Raw genomic sequence first — 21,581 nt, forward strand, 5'->3', positions numbered from 1 at the left:
GGACTGACAGACCGATGGGTGGACAGAGATTTTCATACTGGGGGACAACTGACACAGATAGTCAAACCAACTGAGCTCTACACAACAGACAAATAAAAATACATAAGACCCTGTGCGTGGCCAATGTCCAGTATTTCCCCTCATAACTCAAAAACTACCGTATAATATATACAACAACAAAAATTGAGGAGAGAAAAAAAAAGAAACGTCACATCCAAATGATTTGTACATCATGTTCATCAAGGCTCCATGTTTTGTTGTTGTTGCTATCGCTCTGCTGTCCGGTGTTCGTTGATGGGTTATTTTATTTGAACGGTACCTTTCCCTGCATGCGTAGCAGCCGTTTTGTGATGCTCACACTCTGTCAGCTTGCCATGTAAACAGTGTCAGTCAGATTGGAGTTACTATCTCTTCCCCGGGACCTGGGACTGTAGCTCTGTTAGTTTATCTATCACACCAAAGACTGATAGGCTCTCTTTGCAACACTTAGTACAGGGATAGGAGAGCAGAGGGGGAGATAGGGGGAGATGTCTGTCTGTTGAAGGCAGCCTCTCTTTCCCTCCCTCCTGGTTTAGGTGTACTGTACTGTAATGTATTGTATAGGGCAGGGTTTCCCAAACTCGGTCCTGGCCCCCCCCGTGTGCACGTTTCGGTTTTTGCCCTAGCACTACACATGTTGATTCAAATAACCAATTCATCATCCAGCTTTGATCATTTGAATTAGCTGAGTAGTTCTTGGGCAAAAACAAAAATGTGCACCGCGGAGTTGCCCCGGGACTGAGTTTGGGAGGGACACGGGTTGTGCTGCTCACCCACACAATTAAGGTCAGACCGTCCCACTTAAACACACTTGGGGTCGAAGTGCGAAGAGACTCATCAACACTGAGTTAGCTGGAAGTGTACCACAACCGTGTCCTGTTTGAGGTTTCGGCTCATTGTCATCTACCATAAGTGAGAAGCTGTCTAATAGTGGTGTCTGTGTCCTTCCTTGTAGGAGTGAGGAGCTGTACGACCTCCTGATTAGCCTGCGGCAGCCTGCTACCTGGCTGAGACCGTGCAGGACGTCATCAGCCGCTTCCGCCGTTGAGCCTCTGAGGTACGCGTGTTTGTGTGCACCAGTCCTTAGACTGATCAATAAGTGCTATAGTGTCTAACTGAAAGCTCACTATTACAATCTAGCCTTACTGCATACACCTATCTAATTCCTTTCAGATCAAAACAAGTGCCAAGGTAGAGTGCAGGGGCTTGTGGTTGTTCTTTGGACTGGACTCTCTCCAGCTCCACTAACTCTCTCCCTCTTTCTACTCCCCAGCAGGTGTTGTCCCTGGATCCTAAGAAGGAAGCCCAGGCCATCTGTAATGAGCTGGAGGCCCAGACTGGAGACCTGCAGAAAGAAGTCACCTGTCTCAGGAACCTGTCTCATACCTGTGTCTGTGTGTGTCACCTCAGCCCTGCCACTCAAGAGCCCCCACTACAATATTTCTGCTCTCCTTACTGGGCCACTCTGAAAGAATGGATGAGAGTCCTGTCTCAGTTTCCTCTATCCGGCCCTGCACACCTTTTCACTGCCCTCTCTTCTCATCTGGTCCAATTCCAAACTTCTCACAAACTCGGGTCAACTCCCATTTCGCACCCTCTCTATGTGTAGGGTCCTGTGTGTAAGGGTTCTGACAGGGTGAGTCCTCACAGCCCATAACTCAGACACAGTGTGACAGTGTCCTGTCAATGTGGAGATGGGGAGGTTAGGGTGGGGAAGAAGGGGGGTTGGGGGGATAGCCCCGGACGCTGGCGGTGTCAGACAGGAATCTGACAACCAACGGAGGCCATTTGGAGAGACTGGTTCAGGGCCCAGGGGGGCAGGCCCTCACACCAGTTTATCTTATCTGTTGGGGCTCGTCTTGACACCCACCCCCCTAAACATACATACAGAGTGCCTGGCCAGATAGATCGGAGATGGGGAGAAGCACAATCCTTCCATGGGTTGGTAAAATCATAGATCTGTTCCATAAATCTACAGTGTATTCGGATAGTATTCAGACCGCTTCCCTTTTTCCACATTTTATTACGTTACTGCCTTATTCTAAAAAGTTTTAAAAAATCTGTCGTTCTGCCCCTAAACAAGGCAGTTAACACACTGTTCCTCGGTAGGCCGTCATTGTAAATAAGAATTTGTTCTTAATGTTCTTAACTGACTTGCCTAAAGGTTCAATTTAAATAAATCTATCTACAAACAATACCCCATAATGATAAAGCGAAAACAGGTTTAGAATGTTTTGCAAATGTATTAAAAATAAAAAACAGATACCTTATACACATAAGTATTCAGACCCTTTGCTATGACACTCGAAATTGAGCTCAGGTGCATCCTGTTTCCATTGATCATCCTAGAGATTTTTCTACAACTTGATTGGAGTCCACCTGTGGTGAAATAAATTGATTGGACATGATGTGGAAAGGCACACATCTGTCTATATCTGGTCCCACAGTTGACAGTGCATGTCAGAGCAAAAACCAAGCCATGAGGTCGAAGGAATTGTCCGTAGAGCTCTGAAACAGGATTGTGTCTAGGCACAGATTTGGGGAAGGGTACCAAAAAATGTCTGCAGCATTGAAGGTCTCAGAACACAGTGGCCTCCATCATTCCTAAATGGAAGAAGTTTGGAACCACCAAGACTCTTCCTAGAGCTGGCCTCCCGGCCAAACTGAGCAATTGGGGGAGAAGGGTCTTGGTCAGGGAGGTGACCTGACCTGGTCAATCTGACAGAGCTCCAGAATTCCTCTGTGGAGATGGGAGAACCTTCCAGAAGGACAACCATCTCTGCAGCATTCCACCAATCAGGCCTTTATGGTAGAGTGGCCAAACGGAAGCCATTCCTCAGTAAAAGGCACATGACAGCCAACTTGGAGTTTACCAAAAGGCACCTAAAGACTCTCAGACCATGAGAAACAAGATTCTCTGGTCTGATGAAACCAAGATCGAACTCTTTGGCCTGAATGCCAAGCATCACATCTGGAGGAAGCCTGGCACCATCCCTATGGGGAAGCAAGGTAGTGGCAGCATCATGCTGTGGGAATGTTTTTTTTAGCGGCAGGGACTGGGAGACTAGTCAGGATCGAGGGGAAAATGAACGGAGCAAAGTACAGAGAGATCCTTAATGAAAACCTGCTGCAGAGTGCTCAGGACCTCAGACTACGAAGGTTCACCTTCCATCAGGACAACAACCTTAAGCACACAGCCAAGACAACTCCAGGAGTGGCTTCGGGACAAGTCTCTGAATGTCCTTGAGTGGCCCAGACAGAACCCAGACTTGAACCCGATCAAACATCTCTGGAGAGACCTGAAAATAGCTGTGCAGCAACGCTCCCCATCCAACCTGACAGAGCTTGAACATCTACAGAGAAGAATGGGAGAAACTCCCCAAATACAGGTGTGCCAAGCTTGTAGCGTCATACCCAAGAAGACTCGAGGCTGTAATCGCTGCCAAAGGTGTTTCAACAAAGTACTGAGTAATGGGTCTAAAAACTTATGTAAATGTGATATCAGTTTTTTATTTTTAATACATTTGCCAACATTTCTAAAAAACGTTTTTTGCTTTGTCATTACGGGGTATTGTGTGTAGATTGATGAGGGGAAAAAACGATTTCATCAATTTTAGAAAAAGTCTGTAAAAGTCAAGGGGTCTGAATTAGAGGTCGACCGATTAATCGGAATGGCCGAGTAATTAGGGCCGATTTCAAGTTTCCATAACAATCGGAAATCGGTAATTTTGGATGCCGATTTTTTTCCCCGAATTATTATTATTATTATTTTTTACATCTTTATTTAACTAGGCAAGTCAGTTAAGAACACATTCTTATTTTCAATGACGGCCTAGGAACGGTGGGTTAACTGCCTTGTTCAGGGGCAGAACGACAGATTTTTACCTTGTCAGCTCAGGGATTCAATCTTGCAACCTTACGGTTAACTATTCCAACCCTCTAACCACCTGCCTCACGAGGAGCCCGCCTGTTACGCGAATGCAGTAAGAAGCCAAGGTAAGTTGCTAGCTAGCATTAAACTTATCTTATAAAAAACAAATCAATCAATCAATCATAATCACTAGTTATAACTACACATGGTTGATGATATTACTAGTTTATCTAGCGTGTCCTGCGTTGCATATAATCGATGCAGTGCGCATTCGTGAAAAAGGACTGTCGTTGCTCCAACGTGTACCTAACCATAAACATCAATGCCTTTCTTAAAATCAATACACAGAAGTATATATTTTTAAACCTGCATATTTTGCTAAAATAAATCCAGGTTAGCAGGCAATATTAACCAGGTGAAATTGTGTCACTTCTGTTGCGTTCATTGCACGCAGAGTTAGGGTATATGCAACAGTTTGGGCCGCCTGGCTCATTGCGAACTAATTTGCCAGAATTTTACGTAATTATGACATAACATTGAAGGTTGTGCAATGGAACAGGAATATTTAGACTGATGGATGCCACCCGTTAGAAAAAATACGGAACGGTTCCGTATTTCACTGAAAGAATAAATGTTTTATTTTCGAGATGATAGTTTCCGGATTCGACCATATTAATGACCTAAGGCTCGCATTTCTGTGTGTTATTATGTTATAATTAAGTCTACGATTTGATAGAGCAGTCTGACTGAGCGATGGTGGGTACCAGCATGCTCGTAAGCATTCATTCAAACAGCACTTTCGTGCGTTTTGCCAGCAGCTCTGCTGTTTATGAATTCAAGCCTATCAACTCCCGAGATTAGGCTGCTGTAACCGATGTGAAATGGCTAGCTAGTTAGCGGGGTGCGCGCTAATAGCGTTTCAAACGTCACTCTTTCTGAAACTTAGAGTAGTTGTTCCCCTTGCTCTGCATGGGTAACGCTGCTTCGAGGGTGGCTGTTGTCGATGTGTTCCTGGTTCGAGCCCAGGTAGCGGCGAGGAGAGGGATGGAAGCTATACTGTTACACTGGCAATACTAAAGTGCCTATAATAACATCCAATAGTCAAAGGTATATGAAATACAAATCGTATAGAGAGAAATAGTCCTATAATTCCTATAATAAATACAACCTAAAACTTCTTACCTGGGAATATTGAAGAGTCATGTTAAAAGGAACCACCAGCTTTCATATGTTCTCATGTTCTGAGCAAGGAACTTAAACGTTAGCTTTCTTACATGGCACATATTGCACTTTTACTTTCTTCTCCAACACTTTGTTTTTGCATTATTTAAACCAAATTGAACATGTTTCATAATTCATTTGAGGCTAAATTGATTTTATTGATGTATTATATTAGGTTAAAATAAGTGTTCATTCATTATTGTTGTAATTGTCATTATTACAAATTTAAAAATTAAAAAAAATCGTGCGATTAATCGGTATCGGCTTTTTTTGGTCCTCCAATAATCGGTATCGGTATCGGCGTTGAAAAATCATAATCGGTCGACCTCTAGTCTGAATATTTTCCGAATGCACTGTATATAAAATGGATGTATCTTAAAACATTACTAATCATTGAAAATGACAAATGACCCAATGGATCATAATACTTTTCTGGGGAAAAGTGGGGGTGCAAAAACATACATTTGCACCACTATTTTGTAAGTGGGCGTGCAGCTGTGCCGTTTGCTCCATTGCTCAGGCGCCTATGGGAACAGTGCTATATTACTATAATACAGCATTATGAATGCTCTTAGAGTCCATTTCAAAGGCATTTATAGAAAGCACAATTACATAGGCTACACCCTCCAACTACTATACATGCCACATATGTATTCAATTTTTTTACAATTTTTGTAATTTAGCCGGCACTCTTACCCAGAGCGACTTACAATTTGTGCATTCATTTTAAGATAGCAAGGTGAGACAACCACATATCACAGTCGTAGTAAGTACATTTTCCTTCAAAGCAGTAGCTTCTATGATTATATGAATATTATACATTCAACAAGTAGGGCTACTACAGTGTTACAATATATGTAGGTTGTGGTTGGCCATGAGAGAGTGAGTGAGATGGGGCATTCTTTGGGCCTGGGTGACTCGGGTGGCTGAGCAGTGAGCGGGCAGGCCTGTTAGCTCTTGAGCTGTGATCCCTGATACATGATACAATCAGACATGCCATCTCCACAGGTAGTAACTAGCTTTCTTTCCACTTTATTCAGCCAATCACCCAGCAGTCATTGAGCCAATGCCCACCCACAGGCTGACATGTCTTAGGCCTGTGAACTGGCAGAAAACGAAGGGCTGCGTCCTAAATGGCACCTTATTCCCTATACAGTGCCTTCAGAAAGTATTCCCACCCCTTGACTTTTCCACATTTTGCTGTGTTACAGCCTGAATTTAAAATGGATTAAATTAAGATTTTTGTGTCACTGGCATACACACTATACACCCCATAATGTCAAATTGAAATTATGTTATTTTTTGGCAAATTAATTCAAAATTAAAAGCTGAAATGTCTTGAGTCAATAGGTATTCAACCCCTTTGTTGTCACATAATAAGTTGCATGGACTCACTCTGTGTGCAATAATAGTGTGTAAAATAATTTATGAATGACTACCTCATCTCTGTACCCCACACATACAATTATCTGTAAGGTTCCTCAGTCAAGCAGTGAATTTCAAACACAGATTCAACCACAGAGACCAGGGAGGTTTTCCAATGCCTCGCAAAGAAGGGCACCTATTGGTACATGGGTAAAAAAAAGCATACATTGAATATCCCTTTGAGCATGGTGAAGTTATTAATTACACTGTGGATGGTGTATCACTCAGTCACTACAAAGGTACAGGCGTCCTTCCTAACTCAGTTGCCGGAGAGGAAGGAAACCACTCAGGGATTTCTAAAATAGTTAAAGAGTTTAATGACTGTGATAGGAGAAAACTGAGGATGGATCAACAACATTCTATTTACTACACAATACTAACCTAATTGACAGTGAAAAGAAGGAAGCCTGTACAGAATAAAATATTCCAAAACATGCATCCTGTTTGCAACAAAGCACTAAAGTAATACTGCAAAAAATGTGGCAAAGCAATTCATTTTTTTGTCCTGAATACAAATGTTTGTTTGGGGCAAATCTAATACAACCCATTACTGAGTACAACTCTTCACATTTTCAAGCATACTGTAGTGGTTGTTGCATCATGTTATGGGTATGCTTGTAATTGTTAAGGACTGGGGAGTTTTTCAGGATAAAAAAAGCAACAGATTGGAGCTAAGCATAGGCAAAATCCTAGAGGAAAACCTGGCTCAGTCTGCTTTCCACCAGAGACTGGGAGATGAATTCACCTTTTAGCAGGACAATAACCTAAAACACAAGGCCAAATCTACACAGGAGTTGCTTACCAATAAGACAGTGAATGTTCCTGAGTGGCCAAGTTACAGTTTTGAATTAAATCTAATCTATGGAAAGACTTGAAAATAGTTGTCTAACCATGATCACCAACACCTTGACAGAGCTTGAATAATTTTGAAAAGAATAAATGGGCAAATCTTGCACAATCCAGGTGTGGAAAGCTCTTAGTCTTGTGAATTTAAGTATGCTCTCTCTAATTCTCTCTTTCGCTTTCTCGGAGGACCTGAGTCCTAGGACCATGCCTCAGGGCTACCTGGCATGATGACTCCTTGCTGTCCCCAGTCCACCGCCGTGCTGCTGCTCCAGTTTCAACTGTTCAGTCTGCGGCTATGGAACCTGTTTCACCGGACGTGCTACCTGTCGCAGACCTGCTGTTTTCAACTATCTAGAGACAGCAGGAGCGGTAGAGATACTCTCAATGATCGGCTATGAAAAGCCAAATGACATTTACTCCTGAGGTGCTGACCTGTTGCACCCTCGACAACTACTGTGATTATTATTATTTGACCATGCTGGTCATTTATGAACATTTGAACATCTTGGCCATGTTCTGTTATAATCACCACCCGGCACAGCCAGAGAGGACTGGCCACCCCTCATAGCCTGGTTCCTCTCTAGGTTTCTTCCTAGGTTTTGGCCTTTCTAGGGAGTTTTTCCTAGCCACCGTGCTTCTACACCTGCATTGCTTGCTGTTTGGGATTTTAGGCTGGGTTTCTGTACAGCACTTTGAGATATCAGCTGATCTAAGAAGGGCTATATAAATTTAGATTTGATTTAGAAAGACTCACAGATGTAGTGCACTCAAAGCAAAGGCCAAGTAGTGCACTATGTAGGGAATAGGGTGCAATTTGGGTTGCGACCTTAAAAGGGTCTGGTCCGGTCAGGATTAGGTCAGAGTCAGAGTCGGCATTAGGTAATTATGTCCACTTGAAGTGGTGTGTGTGTCAGAGTATGTGAGCGGAGGTGAGCTGTTGGAAATCCCACTCATCGGTCACGGAGTGGTCTGTGCACCGCTCTGGCACTCAATGCCCTTTCCCCTGCTCCGATACAAATTGCTTAGCACTCACAGGAAAAGAAACTGCTGCTCCAAATTAGCTCTATTCATATTTTTTTTAAAGATCATTTAACAAACACACCATCTACTTTTGTGACTATGTACAATTTGGTTTTGAGGTAGACTATCATAAGAAGCTTCAACATTTCAACATGTTGTAGGCTATTAACAAGGACCTACATAGGTGAGCACTGTGTGAGCACTACGTGGGCACTGTGTTAAAAAAACAAATAGCTTTTTCTCTAATCTATTGATGATCAGATACTTCAGTTGTAACGGGCTCTGTTGCACTCACATTTTACAGTTGATAGACAACTTAAGCACTGTTACAAACTTAAGACTCCTCTTGTTCAACAGTAGCCTATATAGAAACCAAAACATCTCCGGGGCTGCTGCATGGGCTCATTGGTTGTCTTGCCATCAATTACACAGGCTGTGTGACCTATTTATTGGTCGACTCATATCAACATCCCTGCATATTAGTGGTGGTGTATACACAAGTATAGGCCTAATTTAAAGAACACTGCTGGGCTGAGCATGGCTAGAGCTTGTGGCTGAACGATACCGGAGCGAAATTGGAGCGGTAGAGAAAGCCCACGCTCCAGCTAAATTACTCAAGCTGAACTCGACTCAAGCTCAATGCACTCCGCTCACATCCTCTGGTGTGTGTATGTGAGAGAGAGAGACGTGCGTGTCTCTAGTTTGTGTCCACCCTGCTCTTTCTCACCTATTCCCTTGTGATGCTCCTCCTCCTCCTCCTAAAATGGACCCGGCCGGAGATTCCTGCCCGCTTCCTCGACCTGGTTCCCACGGCGACTGGAGGAAGGGGGGTTCTGAAAATGCTCGCACTGAGCATGCTCGGAGCAGGCCTGCTGTTTGCCTTGTCCAGAGAAAAGAGCATCAAGGTTTACCAATAGACATCACCCCTGCCCGTAATATCCAATCACTATTCATTTTGGTAAATTATGTCATAGGTCAAAGGTTACCAATCAATTTGCTTAATTGTTTTTATCTAATTGACATTTCTGTTTGAGGAATTATGCCAAATGAGAATATCTCAAATGCAGACCTTTCAAGAAAAGTTGTAGTGTTTTTGATTGAGGTTCCTTATTATTTGTGTACTTGGATCTTAATAGTTTTTTTTATTTTGTTCTTAATCCTTTGTGGGCTTTTGAAAATAAAAACCCTTTCTTTATCCAGCATTTTACTGCATTAAATTGCTGCACATGTTAGAACACTGTCAGTGAAATAAACTTCCCACATATTGTTCAAGATTAAAATCTTTTAGTTGACTATATGACTAAAACTATTTGATTTTGTTCTGATGTAAATATTGTTTGTTTTATGGAAATATCGTATTTCTTCTTGAAGATACATTTAATATACATTTTCAATTAAAAATTTGTTTACAATTTCTAACAGTTTTTTTGTTGTTATTTCAAGGGTTGATACGTGTAATTTAAAGAATACTATGTTCATCTTTTGTCTCTCCAAATAGAGTTTATACTAAGCATTATAACGTTTCTCTACTGGTGGCATGTTGATTTTTATGAATTGTCCTGCGTCTTGTTCGTTTCTTCCACGAAGATCATGAGAGAATCCAATTTCAGCATTAACCTCATCCCAACAGGAGACCGAGCACCAGACCTCCCAATTACAAAGAAGAGACGGGATTGGGAACATTAAATCGCTTGCATGAAGCGGAGATCAAATATAAAGGAAATACAATGTGACAATCGTGCAGATCGAGAAACGAGTTCAAAAGAATTTGATAATCTAATTGTAAATACACCCAAACTTTTGGGCGGCCTTTGAGAAATCTGCATTTAGCTTCTTCAAATAATATTAGTCGTCATGGCCGCATCTCGTCTAATTCTTAATCTGTGTGCATAATATGGCGTCATGGCTGTGCGTTTCTGGAATTTTTGGCAACTGTGTATTATAGGCATAAGCATAACTATTCACGTTTGCAGCGCACCAGTTCCTTCCAAACACGTCAATTTGATTGTTTTTGTTAAAACGCTCAGGGTTTAACACATTACGTCGTACCACATTCTACACCTTGCCGCTTGGAAATCGGCCAAATTTGTGTCTGGTATCAAGCTAGCCTGAACAGATACTTTCAGACATCTAATTTCTTCACCTCATTCCTGAGACAGGACTGCGCCCACCCCTTGTGTAAGCAATTTAAACCTGATAGCAAACGATCATCTGCCTATCTTTACACTGCAAATATCTGTTAACTTTTGATCGACTCAATATCTTATGCGCTTCCAATATCTAATAAGCTTCTTTACCATTGTCTTTGTCATATAAGCGTTATGGTTTATATGTACAAAGATCCATCCGGGCGGAAAACCTCTTCTGATTTATCGATTTATTTTTTTAATGCAAGACAAAGCAGAACTTTGATTTGTGCAATCGAGAAGCTGTCAAAACTCCTGTCTGACGCGCGCTCGTGTTGTTTTCTACTCATGGAAATGCTAAGTACAAGTGCCTGAATGTGCACACCGACAAAACTTTAGTAATATGAACTTATTGCCAAGTGGAAAATGTTTTTATTTATCTGTAGTAATCTGCTGGCTAACGTCAAGGGTCGACGGATCTTTATGGTGAGTAGACAAACAAAATGGAACATGGCACCAACCATTAATGCGAGTGTAAAGTTAATTGAACATATATTAAATATTATGCAGTGATTTATAGGCTATATGAAAAATAAGTATAGCCTACACAATGAAGTCTGTACTTTATAGTAGGCTAATAGGCAAGGACACGTATACTGTAGGCTATGATCTGTCTTTAAATGATTGTTTTAATTAAACTAGTTGAATCATTGCCAAAAATTGATCATATGTTTGTGTGTAAAATAATATAATGTATCCCCCAATAACGTTAGACATGCATTTCTTTAATTTGGACACATTTTATAGGGCAGATCATTTTTTATTTCTTTATTTGAGTGTTATAGAAGCCTAGTTTTTCCATTCTTTAAAAAAAGAACCCATCATTGCCACAAGGACATTAAAACAGATTACATTTGCATGGTCCAAGCCAAAACCTCAACGTTCTATGTAGTCAGTGGTGTAAAGTACTTAAGTAAAAATACTTTAAAGTACTACTTAAGTAGTTTCTTTGGGTATCTGTACTTTACTATTTATATATTTTTTACTTTACTACATTCCTTAAGAAAATATTGTACTTTTTACTCCATTTTCCTTGACACCCAAAAGTACTTGTTACATTTTGAATGCTTAGCAGGACAGGAAAATAGTCAAATTCACGTACTTATCAACCGAATATCCCTGGTCATCCATCCATACTGCCTCTGATCTGGCGGACTCGCTAAACACAAATGCTTTGTTTCTAAATTATGTCTGAGTGTTGGAGTGTGCCCCTGGCTTTCCGTAAATAAAAAAATATATAAAAAAGGGTGCCTGGTTTGCTTAATATAAGGATTTTGAAATTATTTATACTTTTACTTTTGATACTTAAGTATATTTTAATCCAAATACATAGACTTTTACTCAAGTAGAATTGTACTGGGTGACTTACTTTTTACTTGAGTCATTTTCTATTAAGGTATCTTTACTTTTACTCAAGTATGACAGTTGGGTACTTTTTCCACCACTGTATGCAGGCACATGGGAACCCTTGGGTCGCAAGTGATGTGCGACAACATCCCAGGGTTAGTCAACAAACAGCGGCAGCTGTGCCGCCAGCATCCCAACATTATGCAGGCGATCGGAGCCGGGATTAAAGACTGGATCGGGGAGTGCCAACATCAGTTTCAGAACCACCGCTGGAACTGCAATACCATAGAGCGAGACCACAATGTGTTCGGACGCCTACTGCTGCGTAGTAAGTATTGAGAAAAAACCTAATGTGTAAGCCCCACTTTAAAAATATGAATTTAAGCTATTAAATGTATCCAGCGCAGACGTAGGTTTACATTTTCTGACTGAAATACAGGTATGAACTGTGCACAAAATCTATTCATTTTACAATAAATTACTTCTACTTGCCGTTATCATTCACCTGATGATAAGACAGGACATTACTTTTTGACATGGCATATGATGGGTGTCCCTGGGTCGCCGGTTTGCCTAGGCGTTTGTCCCTTTGCAAGAAAATTGTGAAAACCCCTGAAATAGCTGATATGCTGGGCTGTTTCTATTGTGTCCTGGGAAAGTGATATAGGCTACTCATCTTTGTCCTCATTTACAAGACACGCACGTCTGCACAATAGGCTTGTAAATGGTGATCTTATCATTCACATCTGCTATAGACTATAGGCTCCTAGATCAATGGCAAAATGGTATGCGCTTTTTCTCCAACCAATTATTCACAGTGGTGAACCTATAAAGTTCTTCTAGCGTTTATCAAAGTGAAAGAATTCGTGTGAAATGCATGTTCTTCCTTAACAGATGTTTTCCCCCGTGCTTGCATTGCATTCCATGCATTGTCTCACTTTACTGTCATACATTTATCAAATTGACGCGCGCGCTTGCTGCTGCTCTGATCGGTTTCTGATCCAATGCGCGGCGTGTTTATAAAACTGCCACGCCTGACGAATGTGGGAAATCAAGAATAAGAGTGTCACCTGACCAACTATGGACTAATCAGTGCTACTAATTACTTCGCTCAATTTTGGAATCTCTTTTTAATTGGTATACAGCTCAGGATTCACTCTAAACCTTGGGGGCGATCATAGAACTTGAATTGGTAATTATTTTGGGCATCATGTTCCAGTCCTGCTCCTATATTCGCCCTAAATTAATCTGAGGCGGGAACAGTTTCCCGGATATAGATTAAGACTAGTCCTGGACTAAGAAGCATGTTCAATGGAGATTCATCATTGAAAGTATTTTTTAGTCCAGGACTAGGTTTAATATGTGTCTGGGAAACAGGCCCTGAGAGTTCAGTTTAATCTGGTTATTTAATTGGGCCTGTGGTATTCATACTTCCCAGGCACGGCTCTGGGTTTGTCACACGACATTAGGAAGCTGCTCTGATTGGCAGCATTATCGCTGTGGTACCGTGAGAGCTACTTTTTGTCAATGTCAGGACGCTAATTTAAAACAATTACTGGGGTTTCTTTTTGGTTTTATGTTCTCACCGTTTTGGTTGTTTTATTCTCCCTATTAACCGTGTTAAAGACACTCACCCACAGAAGAGCAGAAGTTGGATGTTTCCTGACTGGACACCAACTCACACAGGCATGCACACACACCCTTGTTGTCATCTATAGCCTTTGATCCCACAGATCTCTCATCAGTTACAAGAGCAGTCGGGTCATACGGGTCCTTTATCAGACCATCGCTGGTAAATGTTACCCATTTATCCATCTCAGAGTTAGATGAAGCAAAGCACTGCCATGCATGAAATAAAAGACTTGAAAGAAAGCAGTCATGCAGGTACACCAACAGCAGCAATAACCAGCTATCTCTTTCTGTTTTGTGTTGAAGCTCCAATGAAGATCCTATTTGAACTGTGACACTCCCAAGTGAGATTACGGAAATAACTTTTACGTAATGCACGATTTCTGTAGATTTTCTATGCATCTTTATGGGATTCCTAGATGTTATACAATTTATATCTGCGTATTGGTGTAACTTCTAAGTGTGTACAATGTGCAAATGTGTGCTTTTGTGCATTTGAGCCTTGGCCCGCGGGTATGCCTGATACGTGTCTCCACGTAATTTATCCCATTTGGTGTGCATGCTGTCCCAAGCGTGTGTGTAGTGTATGTGTGTGTCCAACCAGTGTGTTTAGCCTCCCCCTATTCCCCCAGGCAGTAAAAAACACAACTCTTGTGTGTATGATGTTACCTGTGTTTGTCTGTCCTTCCTGTCACACCACTAATGCTCATTCAGTATCCTTCTCTCCCTTTCTTCCAGGCAGTCGTGAAGCAGCCTTTGTGTACGCCATCTCCTCGGCCGGGGTGGTCCACACCCTGACCCGAGCCTGCAGCCAGGGAGAGCTGCAGTCGTGCTCCTGCGACCCCACCAAGAAGGGCTCGTCCCGGGACGCCAAGGGGGCGTTCGACTGGGGCGGCTGCAGCGACCACGTGGAGCACGCCATGAGGTTCAGCCAGGCCTTTGTAGATGCCAAAGAGCGGAAGGAGAGAGATGCCAGGGCTCTGATGAACCTTCATAACAACCGCGCCGGGAGGAAGGTGGGGTTCAAAGTTCATACACACTGGAGGATGGACCAGAACCAACTGGATCTAGATCAGTGTTGAGAGGAATCACCAGACATTTTACATATTTTTTTTATTGTTCCTGAACTATTCACACCTGAATCAAGTAGTCAAACACTGATCTAGAGGAAGTATATCGACTGTTACCCAGTCCTTAACACACACCCTAACATCCTACCACCACTCTACCACCAACTTGACACACACCTAGCTCCCTGACTTGCATCTTCTCCCTCATCTCCCAGGCAGTGAAGCGATTAATGTCTCTGGAGTGTAAGTGTCACGGCGTGAGCGGCTCCTGCAGTGTCCGGACCTGCTGGCTGGCCCTGGCCGACTTCCGCCGCACGGGCGACCATCTGCGGCGGCGCTACAACGGGGCAGTGCAGGTGGTCATGAACCAGTATGGCACGGGCTTCACCACCGCGCAGCGACATCTTAAACGGCCCAGCAAGAACGACCTGGTCTACTTCGAGGACTCGCCAGACTACTGCATACGAGACCAAGAGTCTGGTGAGTCTGGCGTTTTCAGATTTACTCCACAGCTCTCGATGTTCAAAGCAGTTATATACACTGGCATTGGACAGACAGGCAAGCAAAGAGACTGACTAGAGTGTGTGTGCTGTCTGTCTATTTGACATCTGACATGACTGTCTGTCTGTAGAGTAGACCACCATACTACTTGTCCATAATATCTTCAGTATGTGGTAATATCTTCAGAGGGTAAGCGCTCAGTCTCTTGTACTTTAGGGTTATTCTTCATGCTGCACTGGATAACACCAGATGTAGAGTGTGTGAGTAAGTGCAAAAGAGAGGGATTGCGTTTGTGTACGTGCGCGAGAGAAGAAAAGTGTGTGGTTGTGTGTGTGTGAGATGGTAAGAAAAGAAAGTGGGTGTGACAGAGAGAGAAGGGGATAAAAGTGTGTGGTTGTGAGATGGTAAGAAAAGTGTGTGTGATCCGGAGGACCTGGGTCCCTGTCAGGCAGCAGGTGATCCGAGGCGATCGGGTGTCGGCCAGTTTAAGGGCCATTACACAGTTCTTTGGGATGAAACCCGACCTGCTGCACACTGCTATAAATTACCCACTCTGGAGCAAGGCACACACACACACCTCTGCACGCTTGCCCATCAAAGCCAACCACCCCTAATGTAGACCTGGGGGGCCTTTCTGAAGTTGCTTCCTCTCTTTGTCTCCTCTCCTTCATTACACTGACCTAAAGTCACAGGATAGGTGAAGGTAATCCGGAGAACAGGTCTTTCATGTCAGTGCAAGTGAAGGAAAGGATACAAGGAAACAAAGCTGGTTTAGACTATTGAGATACACTCAGTCTCACAGTAGGCTACCTTCGCTGTTTTGATGACTGTGTGATGTACAGTTCTGTTTTGAAGAGTGCATGTGTTTTGAAGTGTGTGTTTTGGAAGAGAGTCCTGTTTTGAACACTGATTTGTACAGTACAGTTCCAGTGCACGAAGGCCTTTTATGGGCTGTGTACATGTGAGCATGGGGAGTTCACTGATCAGAGCCCATCTTGTGAGAACCTCTCTCCACAGACATTAGCTCCAGTCATCTGCGACGACACACACACACACACACACACACACAGTGGAGACTGCACCCCCTTGTGCCTCTCCGAAGTGTGAAATCAATTTCCCTCAGCCGCATGGAGGCTCAGGTGCTAAACTCATCTCTCGGCGCCCCCTCATCTTAATTCAATAAGCAGACGCCAGGAGAGAAGAGAGGGAGAGAGAGAAGAGGGGAAGAGTGTTTGTGACGTCACCCCTAGCAGTACAGCATACCGGGACTGAAGGAGGGGTGGACACGTTGTCAGGAGTGGGTGGAGTCTCGCCGTGCCCAGACATTACCTGGCTGCTCTCCCTCTTTCTATACCTACCTCGCTCCTCCTCCTCAGCAGAGGAACAGATGGAGTCAAATGGACAGAGGGAGAAAGAGCAGCGGGGCATAGAAATAGGCTGCCTAGAACAGACATGATCTGTTCCCAATCCCAAATCGACTCCTAGCTAGCCCCTTTAAGACAGGACATTTACCTTCCCCTGTCCAGGGGTTTCACCATAATGCAGAGGGAGCTAAGGAAGCTACTTTAGACTATTGAGATGCATCCCATTGAGGTTTGAGTAGAGGCCTCAAGATGAATATTTACAATGTATTGATCAGTTCGTGTAATTATATTATGGGCTGATTTCTGGGAGTGAGTCCATTAAGCCCGTCAGACGCCCTTGCAGCGTCCTCATTCTGAGATGGTAGGAGGTGCAAGAGTGTATGACAGCCAACAGGGTGTGTGTTTGCGCCAGTGAGACTGTGTGCCAGCCAGAGTATACGCCAGCAGTATAGACAGAATGAAGGCGCCTGGAAAATTAACACCTGATGAAGACCCTGAGCCCCAGCTGATGGCTTCTATCATCAATCTCTCATCTCTCCTCCGCCATCCTGCCTCTTTTCATCCTCTTATCCTTCCCATCCCTTGCTGTCTACCCAGTTTAGATTGAGTATGCTTTGTTCTATTGGAATGATGTCAATACCTGTAGGGTAGTGGGGCGTAGACCGCTGTTTGCCAACTATCACTCTATTGCGGCTAAACTCTGGATTGCAGCTAGGTTGCTAGGATTTTGATTAAGTATATTTGGCGAGTTATGAGCACATTTGAAAAGGCTTATATGTGGGTCACAAGGTAAAACAAGCTTTAGGAATTACTGACTCACGTATATTCTCTCTTCATTTCTCTCGCCCTCTTCAGGTTCGGTGGGGACGGGCGGGCGGGTATGCAACCGGACATCTCGCGGCGTGGACAGCTGCGAGGTGATGTGCTGTGGCCGGGGCTACGACACGTCGCACATCAGCCGCAACACCAAGTGTGAGTGCAAGTTCCACTGGTGCTGCGCTGTACACTGCCGGGACTGCAAGCTAGAGGTGGATGTGCATACCTGCAAGGCCCAGACGTGACCATAGTGAACCATCATACCACCAACCAACCGCTTGCACAACATCTGTCAAATGGCAGCCTCTTCCCTATTTAGTGCACTACTTTTGACCAGAGCTCCTATGCCACATGTAGGCTACTCCGCCAATAATGCCTTTTTACAGTCCAAAGTTACCCAATCTAATTTTGTTCTTCCCTTACATTCCATTATATTTATTTACTTTTTTCGAGTACAAAATAACCTTTATGTAAATACAAACTCTGTAATTTAAAAGAAAGTTCAGTATAGATGGGTTAGCTGACCATGTCACAAACTGTGTGCGCACTTCCACGCGGTGTGATTCTGGAAGGCCAGATTGCTAGCAAGAATGACAAGAAACTGTCATGTGGGGAATCGTAAGTGGCTCGTTTCATGTTATTCATTGATACCAGGTCTTGTTTTGAGGTGTTTTGACTGATTTCATGTCAATGCTAATATGGCTAAAATTAGCGAGCTAGCTAACCAACAACTGGAACGATGTATTTGAGAGACAAGTGCTCATTGTGCAAATGTATTTCTTTTCAATAAACATTGGGGACATGTCAACTATCTAAGCCAACCCCCGTCTGTTTTGTTGCTAAACAACTCAATGTCTACATAGTTTATGGAAATTGATAGCAGACCTTACCACAACCCCCTTTCCTCAACAAGCCAGTTACAAAACACAGTTTAGTCACCTAACCTCCAGCTATGATCCAATATTTATTAAAATGTTGATATGCTTGACAAGACACAAAAAGTCCTGTCTTTTTCCACTTTTTTAATGATGACAATTGATCACCTTTTTTTTTTGTACAACAAAAAAACGGTTTTACATGAGATTTGAAGACAAAATGAAAACATATCAAATAAAGTCAAAAGCAATTCAGAACGCCATGTTTCCCTTTTCTTCTTTCTCTTCCAATCCATCCTCACTGTCCGTCTAATCCATGATTATTGGCACAAAGTGTGTCAGTCAAGTCAGATGCGTGTGAGCTGGTGCCACAGACTGGATGGCAGGATGCTCTCCACTTTCTCCATGATGAAGTTCAGAGGAGCAAACAGGGTGCTAAGAAACTGGAGACAGACAGCGGAGAGAGGAGATGTTAGAACACATGACCTCTCACACACTACGCCAATTCCTACTGGAACCAACGTGAACCAGATCTTTTTCGGAACATTTCAAGGTACTGTATGTAGACGGCCTCCCAAATGCTAGCTAGAGGCCCATGGTAGGAGCTCCATAACATGCCAGTTTAGAATGTAGCCATCTCAACACATTTCAAGGTAGGTAGTGTGCGTTGTCCATGACCTCAAATGCTAGAGGACCATGATAGGAGCACTGTAGCATGCCAGTTGAGGTACTGTGCTCTATGGGGCAGAACCATAACTTTTCTCCCGGGTATGTTGACTACTGACAGACTACTGGCTGTGTTCTAACCCCTGAGAGTGGTGGTTGACTCTCTCGGTCAGCGCCCCGTTCCACTCCCTGTTCACTCCTCTCTAATGTGTTTTGGCAACATGCAATGTGGGGGATAGGGGCTCCCTCAGAGGGATTGCGGGTCATGGAGGCTCGGCTTTGTCAGATGGCAGATAAAGGCCACCTCGTTTACACGCTAAGAGGGAGAGAGGCCCTGTTCCAACCCTTTGAAGATGCAGCCTTCCTTGGGAGAAGCCACTGATCTGATAGGTGAAAGCCAAGTCGTGTTTTCATCAATTCAATCATATTAGATCAGTGATTACTTTAAAGTACCTGTCCGGTGAAAATCTCACTTCAAAGTTCATATTCTGTTGACTCATCATATAATCGTATTTGTGGCCAAAGGATAAATTGGAGGAAAAACCCCACCTTAAACTTGTATCTCAAAACAGACAGTTTCAAAAACGCTTGTTATTTCCTCGGATGGATGAGCTGGCCTGAGGAGGATGAGCTGGCCAATCACCAGTCTAATCGCATTGTTTTTTTTATGACCTGTATCCACCCACACAAGTCTGTTGTTGGGGTACACCGACACCGAAAAGCAGCTTTTTAACATACTTACTTAGACATTTTTGGAAGGAAAACTATTTCACTCATATTGTAAATAATTAAATGTCATATCTCATAGCAATCTGGAAACACTGGACAATTACTTTAAGGAAGCGAGTAAGGAAGAAGGTACATCTGTTTGAACCCTAGTGTGTAAACCAGGTGCTGATTAGTTTGTCTTAGAAGAGTGCACTTTCAAAGTATTGGAAGTGGGTCAGAGCTTGTGCGTGTGTATACACGTGTCTGACCATTCTTTCTCTCATTCCATATACCAGAATGCTGCTATTGGTGAGGACATTCTCACCTTTATGGCTAAGGCGAGACTGCAGGTGAAATGTTTGAATCCTTCGCCTGTAATGTGATTTGTGAATTCAAATAAAGTATTTAAAATGTTTGTGTGTGTGTGCCATCAGCTCTTCGCAGGCAGCACCCAACCACTGTGGGGTCAGAGCAAGCCCCTGCAGAGGAGATAGTAGCTGCTGATTGTGTCACACCAGGAGCAGAGACATGAGCTCACACACATTCCAGGGGAGTGGCATCAGACAGTACAAGCCTACTGAGGAAGAACATTAGGTAGAGGAGAGGACAGAGCCCTCCACTGGCAGATGGGAGAGGGAGTTGTGTAGGTTCTACATGGGTGGATTCCATAGTCTGAAGCTGCGTCCTTTACTTATTTCCTTCCCCGCATCACCACTGATCTACAAGAACTTACATTGATAGAGGATGTTGCAACTTGTATAGAGCTTGGCTAGTCTCCCGTCATCCAGACTTGATGAAGGCAGGTCTATGATTGTTAGAGTCTGTCCAGGACATGAACGCAACCAAATTAATGGCCACCGTACGAAGAATCTGAATGCAAAGAACCTTATTGGGGATTTGACTTACAAAGGCAACTGGATAGTGTGTGAGAGCGGTGCAGGAGACTCACAGCTTTAGCGAAGACTCCCATGAGCTCGGGGAACTGGTGTGTGAGGAGGGCCAGCATGGCGGTGAAGGAGCAGAGACCAGCCGTGAACAAGATGAAGAATGGCAGTTCCTTCTTAGGGTACACCGACACCTCATGAAACACTGCTTCCACATGAGAGAGATACAAAGAGAGCATCAACACACTGTACATACTTTACACACAACGTACAGTACCAGTCAAAAGTTTAGACACATACTCATTCATGGGTTTCTTTATTTTCTACATTGTAGAATACTGGTGAAGACATCTAACTATGAAATAACACATATGGAATCATGTGGTAACTGAAAAAGTGTGAAACAAAACATATTTTAAATTCTTCAAAGTAGCCACCATTTGCCTTCATGACAACTTTGCAGTCTTGGCATTCTCTCAACCGGCTTCACATGGTCAAGGCACACTTAACCAGCGTGGCTACCACAGCATTCTGCAGCGATACACCATTCCATCTGGTTTGCACTTAGTCCCACTATCATTTGTTTTTCAACTGGAAAATTACCCAAAACACACCTCCAGGCTGTGTAAGGGCTATTTGACCAAGAAGGAGAGTGATGGAGTTCTGCATCAGATGATCTGGCCTCCACAATCACCCGACCTCAACCCAATTGAGATGGTATGGGATGAGTTGGACCGCGGAGTGAAGGAAAAGCAACAACAAGTGCTCAGCCTATGTGGGAACTCCTTCAAGACTGTTGGAAAAGCATTCCAGGTGACTACCTCCTGAAGCTGGTTGAGAGAATGCCAAGAGTGTGCAAAGCTGTCATCAAGGCAAAGGGTGGCTACTTTGAAGAATCAATAATATATATTGATTTGTTTTAACACTTTTCTGGTTACTACATGATTCCATGTCTTATTTCATAGTTTTAATGTCTTTAATATTATTATACAATTTACAAAATCGTAAAAATAAAGATAAACCCTGGAATGAGTAGGTGTGTCCAAACTTTTGACTGGTACTGTATACACACACAATGTACACCAACACCTTATGACACACTGCTTCCACAGA

General features: G+C 43.2%; 2 protein-coding genes and 1 pseudogene across 10 annotated transcripts in view; 2 read left to right on the plus strand and 1 right to left on the minus strand.

The window, feature by feature from the left end:
• Positions 1–9,339, plus strand: part of LOC139539341 (ankyrin repeat, SAM and basic leucine zipper domain-containing protein 1-like) — a 55,913-nt pseudogene extending 46,574 nt beyond the window's left edge.
• A 1,479-nt stretch (positions 9,340–10,818) lies between these two features.
• Positions 10,819–18,146, plus strand: LOC139540292 (protein Wnt-2-like). The gene is made up of 5 exons (XM_071344033.1): positions 10,819–11,034; positions 12,063–12,283; positions 14,323–14,600; positions 14,870–15,134; positions 17,375–18,146. The coding sequence occupies exons 1-5, from the start codon at positions 10,952–10,954 to the stop codon at positions 17,578–17,580; spliced, it is 1,053 nt and encodes a 350-aa protein (XP_071200134.1). The 5' UTR covers positions 10,819–10,951; the 3' UTR covers positions 17,581–18,146.
• A 196-nt stretch (positions 18,147–18,342) lies between these two features.
• The window catches only part of LOC139540290 (suppressor of tumorigenicity 7 protein homolog), a 71,114-nt gene continuing 67,875 nt past the window's right edge, over positions 18,343–21,581 (minus strand). For 7 of the 9 annotated variants that reach the window (XM_071344024.1, XM_071344022.1, XM_071344025.1 and 4 more), the window contains 2 exons: positions 20,534–20,676; positions 18,343–18,653 (listed from right to left, as the gene is read on the minus strand). In XM_071344024.1, the coding sequence (XP_071200125.1) occupies positions 18,558–18,653; positions 20,534–20,676 (239 nt within the window). In that variant the 3' untranslated portion in view covers positions 18,343–18,557. The remainder of the gene's footprint in view (positions 18,654–20,533; positions 20,677–21,581) is intronic. The other 2 variants (XM_071344023.1, XM_071344030.1) reach the window with 1 other exon arrangement.

Source organism: Salvelinus alpinus, chromosome 15, assembly GCF_045679555.1.
Source record: "Salvelinus alpinus chromosome 15, SLU_Salpinus.1, whole genome shotgun sequence".
Taxonomy (NCBI): Eukaryota; Metazoa; Chordata; class Actinopteri; order Salmoniformes; family Salmonidae; genus Salvelinus; species Salvelinus alpinus.